At 38.0% G+C, this 5,279-nt stretch overlaps 1 protein-coding gene across 5 annotated transcripts in view; it reads left to right on the plus strand.

Moving 5' to 3' along the window:
* Positions 1-5,279, plus strand: part of LOC106869747 (soluble guanylate cyclase 88E) — a 142,281-nt gene that overhangs the window by 98,703 nt on the left and 38,299 nt on the right. For all 5 annotated transcript variants that reach the window (XM_014915608.2, XM_014915609.2, XM_014915606.2 and 2 more), the window contains 3 exons: positions 230-359; positions 2,751-2,897; positions 3,321-3,476. In XM_014915608.2, coding sequence (XP_014771094.1) covers positions 230-359; positions 2,751-2,897; positions 3,321-3,476 — 433 coding nt within the window. The remainder of the gene's footprint in view (positions 1-229; positions 360-2,750; positions 2,898-3,320; positions 3,477-5,279) is intronic.

The following is a 5,279-nucleotide window of genomic DNA, read 5'->3' on the forward strand; positions in this document are numbered from 1 at the left end:
ATATGTATATATATGTATATATAATGTTGCTTGCTTCCAATATATTGAGGTATTTATTTGTTGTTAAGTTTCAAAAATTTCAATGAATCGAAAATTTCGATTCATTAAAAGAATGTTAATTAATTTCAAACATTGATATCAACACTGATATTTATATATATATAATATATGTACTGATATCTCACAAGAAGAAATGAAGAACATTATCATATGCATTTCTCTGTATTAGAATTGAAAACTTGGAAGACTTGCAAACAAAAGGCCTCTACTTGAATGACTTGAGCATGATTGATAACAGTCGTGATATGATAATGGTTGGTCACCAGCATGCATCCAACATGGAGTTGACTCTTGATCAGGTATATGATATGAAAATAACTTTCCAAAGTATATCAATGTCTTTATATATCTATATATACACATATACACCGATTTTAGTACAGCTGATATACATGAATATCTGACTATTACATTCATAAGATTTATTTAATATCTAGTTATTGCATTTGTGTATATTAAGCCATACTGAATTACAAATATTGACCTTGGCAATGCTTTTCATATAATATTCCAAGATACATCACATGGATGCATCATCAGTGATATTTTGGGGGTTTCAAGGGGTTTTGGGTATTCCAACATCTGACTCCCTCACCCAGTTGACCCCCACCCAGCCTGCATCCCACTAGTCTGCCCTCTTTATTCAAAGCCCTCCTGTGACCATCTCTGCAATTTCATTGATGGAATTTACAGCCCTCCTCTTTGTTGAACCTGTGACTCTAAGTCTGGTGAGAGCTTTGCAGAATGAACACCCAACGAAACTCAAGCAAACCACATCAGTTGTCTCATAATGTGCCTGCTAGTCCTGGTTTCTACACTGCTCAACCAATTCCTGGTATTTGGCAAGCTTTCAATAATGAGTCAGTTCCCACATGATCACCTGTGTGGTGCCATTATGTATATTAAATATTGTCTCATGTGGTAGGATTCATGGAATCATTCACCCAGTTACTACAGCATGTAAATGAATGGCATCACAGCATTCTCCCAGAATGGAATGCGTATCCATTTCAGAGTTATTCATTTACAGCTGAGCAGATTGGAGCAATATGAAATGAAGTGTTTAGCTCAAGAACACAACACACTGCCCAGTCCAAGAATTGAAACTATGATCTTGGACTCATAAGTGCAATACACTTATGACAAGGCCACTTGCTTTCACAGTTAAGGATATCAGCCATACTGAAATACAAAGACTGATCTTGACAATGTCTTCCATTTAATAAAAATATCTTTAAGAAAAAAGAAAACATACCTAAAACTGCTTCTAGTAAATGCCTTTCAATACTTCCTCCTACAAAATTGCATTCTTAACAAACTTATTGTGTTGTTGACGAGACAGAGATCTAATTATATTGCAATAAACTTGTCAAGATTGGCCCAGGCCATGTCTAACTCAATAGCAAAAGAAACAAAAACATCTAGATACAAGATATGATGAGGAATAAATCTAGTCAAATGCCACATTATTGTTGCCTTTGCACAGCTTCTAACGCTGGAGATGTACTACAGTGTCAGCTGTTCACTACCAGTGAACTAAGGTAACACCTCTTATTTTTCGAGCACCTTCCAGAGTATTCGAGCGGTTCCAAGCAGTGCTGTTTTCTGCAAGTACTCCACCCTTATTGCAGCCCCTATTTGTTCCACGTACATCTCAAGATTTTTGCTCACTGTTCCCAGGGCTCCAACAATTATTGGTACTACTGCTACCTTTTTCATTGACCACAACTTCTTTACCTCCCAAGCTAACCTGTCATATCTCTTGACTTTTCTTTCTTCCTTATCACATACCTTTTGTCAGCTAGGCATGCTATATCTATGATCCAGCATAGTTTGTTTTCTTTTTCAATTAAGACTATGTCCGGCTTCCTATTCTCAATCTCATGGTCACACTGAATCATAAAATCCCACAGGATCTTTGCATTTCTATTTTCAACAATGCCTTTAAGTTTGTGGTCGTACCAATTTTTTGCTCTGTCAAGTACATACATGTTGCAAAGTGTCCAATGGACAAGCCTGGCTATATTGTTGTGGCATCTCTTATATTCCTTCTGGGCTAGTGGCGTACATTGGCTGGTAATATGCCATATGGTTTCACCGTTTTGTTTACAGATTCTGCACTTATCACTTTCTTATTTCTTTATTGCCCACAAGGGGCTAAACATAGAGGGGACAAACAAGGACAGACAAAGGGATTAAGTCGATTACATCGACCCCAGTGCATAACTGTTACTTAATGTATCGACCTCGGTGGAATTTGAACTCAGAACGTAACGGCAGACGAAATACTGCTAAGCATTTCGCCCGGTGTGCTAACGTTTCTTATTTCTTTATTGCCCACAAGGGGATAAACATAGAGGGGACAAACAAGGACAGACAAAGGGATTAAGTCGATTACATTTACCTCAGTGCATAACTGGTACTTAATTTATCGACCCAAAATGAATGAAAGGCAAACTCGACCTCAGCGGAATTTGAACTCAGAACGTAACAGCAGACGAAATACCGCTAAGCATTTCGCCCGGCGTGCTAACATTTCTGCCAGCTCACTGCCTTCTCACTTTCTGATGTGTTGTCTATTCTGTCGAATTTTCCTCTGAGCAAAAAATACTAAGTTTATCTTGGAGACCCTATGATTGAATATGCTGTGAGCATAAGCACCACTAAATATACTATTTCAATTTTTTCAGACCATTCAAAACATAAAGAAAACAAGCATTGTGAAGAAAAAGGCCAAAGAGTACCAACAAGCCAGTAAGGATTTACTGTATTCTGTTCTTCCAAAGAATATTTGCATGAAACTTGAAGCAGGATGTCCAATAGAGCAAACATGGCAGGTGAGTAAAAACGTGTTGGATTATCAATGAAAGCAGGCATGGGTGGGTGGTGGTGATGGAGTGGTGGTGGGTAAATAGCAGAATCATTAGAGTATCAAATAAAATGCTTTATGGTGTTATAGTATGTATATATATATATGTATAGTGAAGGTATGTGGACAAGTGGCTAGAGTGTTGCACTCACTTGGTTTATTTGAGGCCTAAATCTATAGATCTAAAGTAATATATTACAAAATATCATATTTGAAATAGAGTTGAAGAAATATTTGTAAATGCATAGCTCACAAACCTTGCCTCCATAAAACACAATGTGTCACTGTGAAACATGTTATTTAATCATGTCATGTCGTATTAATTTGTTAACCTTGTTTCTTTTCTAAAATACTTTGAAATGTTTAAAGTATTATCAATCTTTTACTGCAGACAATAGAAAATGTGACATTGATGTTTTGCTCCATTACACAATACAGCAGGTTTGTGGATATCAATAAAGCTAAAAATGTAAAAGACTTTGTGAAAAATATATGCAGAATCTTTGAATGGATTGATGAGATCATCAGTAGATTTAATGTTTTCAAGGTAAGAAATATTTCTTGTCAGATTGTATTATTTTTTATTTCTTTATTGCCCACAGGGGGCTAAACACAGAGGGGACAAACAAGGACAGACAAAGGGATTAAGCTGATTACATCTACCCCAGTGCATAACTGGTACTTATTTAATCGACCCTGAAAGAATGAAAGGCAAAGTTGACCTCGGAGGAATTTGAACTCAGAATGGCAGACGAAATACCACTAAGCTTTTTGCTCGCGTGCTGACAATTCTGCCAGCTTGCTGCCCTATTTCTTGTGTTCTTGTATCATTACAATAATCATGTGTGTGTGTATTTATAGCTGTGGTAAGAATTTTGCTTCCCAGCCACATGATTGCAAATTTGGTCCCACTCCATGACACCTTAGGCAAATGTCTTCTACTATAGTTTCAAGTTGACCAAAGCCTGGTGAGTGGATTTGGCAGCTGGAAATTTCAAGCCTTGTACCTATGGTAGAAAGGATTATTGTATTTATTTTAGAAAATGAATTCGAAGAATTGAGGTGGTTTGACCACATGGTGGGGAGGGATGAGGAGCAAATGGTAAGGAAGGTGATGAAGGCAGAAGTGGTAGGCAGAGGCAGACCTTGATTTGTGTGGATGGATAGTGTGAGAAAAGCTTTGGTGGTGGTTAGAGGTGTTGGAGTGAGAGAGGCAAGAGAGTTTACAAATGATAGGAAAGCTTAGAGAGTGTTTGTGGATGGATGAGTGGATTCGATGTTGCTCAAAGGGGTACGGAACCAGCATGATGCGGCAGGGGTAAACCAGCATATGTTGTAGGGCCCTGTTGCTGATATTGAGTGTTGCATTCTATGACTTGACCCGAGCATAGGACGGGGCTCGCCTCTTTGAGGTGGAAAATGAATGGAATGCCTAGTGTGTGTCGTGTGGCTAACCCCTCCTAAAAAGAATGGGGAATAGGCCTGGGTATATGTTTGTATGTACCTTTAGAAAAATTGAAGCATGTCTTTGAGAAATTCCAGAGTGTATGGAACTTAATTTGTCTGTGACTTTTGGCCCACCCCTTCTGTATATGCAGTATACAAACCCAGTTGTAGCTGTTAATGTGTCAGAATAATGCAATTATGAATAGGAGGTTTAAATTCAGTCTGACACATAAATGATGATGCCAAGTATAGGTACACAGATATACACAGGCACACAAACAGACACACACAGACACACACACACACACACACAAACACACACACACACATACACACACATGTATTTATTTATGCTGCTACTAAGGTGGCAAGTTGGCAGACATGTTGCCATGCCGGGTAAAATGCATATCAGAATTTCATCCGTCTTCATATTCAGAGTTCAAATTCTGGTGAGGTCAACTTTGCCTTTCATGCATTTGGGGGTCTATAAAATAAGTACCAGTCAAACAGTGGGGTCAATGTAATCAACTTGCTCCTCCCTTGAAATTGCTGGCCTTGTGCCAAAATTTGAATGCACTCTGTGTTATTGTTTTTTTTTTATATTTTTCATGGTTAAATCATGGCAAAAGTTTTGCATTACATAGTATTATATAGAATATATGTGTTTATGTATGAATTTATATACATGTGTATCATCATCATCATCATCATCGTTTAACGTCCGCTTTCCATGCTAGCATGGGTTGGACGATTTGACTGAGGACTGGTGAAACCGGATGGCAACACCAGGCTCCAGTCTGATTTGGCAGAGTTTCTACAGCTGGATGCCCTTCCTAACGCCAACCACTCAGAGAGTGTAGTGGGTGCACACATACATATATATGTATATATATGTATGTATATA

This window comes from Octopus bimaculoides, chromosome 7, assembly GCF_001194135.2.
Source record: "Octopus bimaculoides isolate UCB-OBI-ISO-001 chromosome 7, ASM119413v2, whole genome shotgun sequence".
In the NCBI taxonomy this organism is placed as follows: Eukaryota; Metazoa; Mollusca; class Cephalopoda; order Octopoda; family Octopodidae; genus Octopus; species Octopus bimaculoides.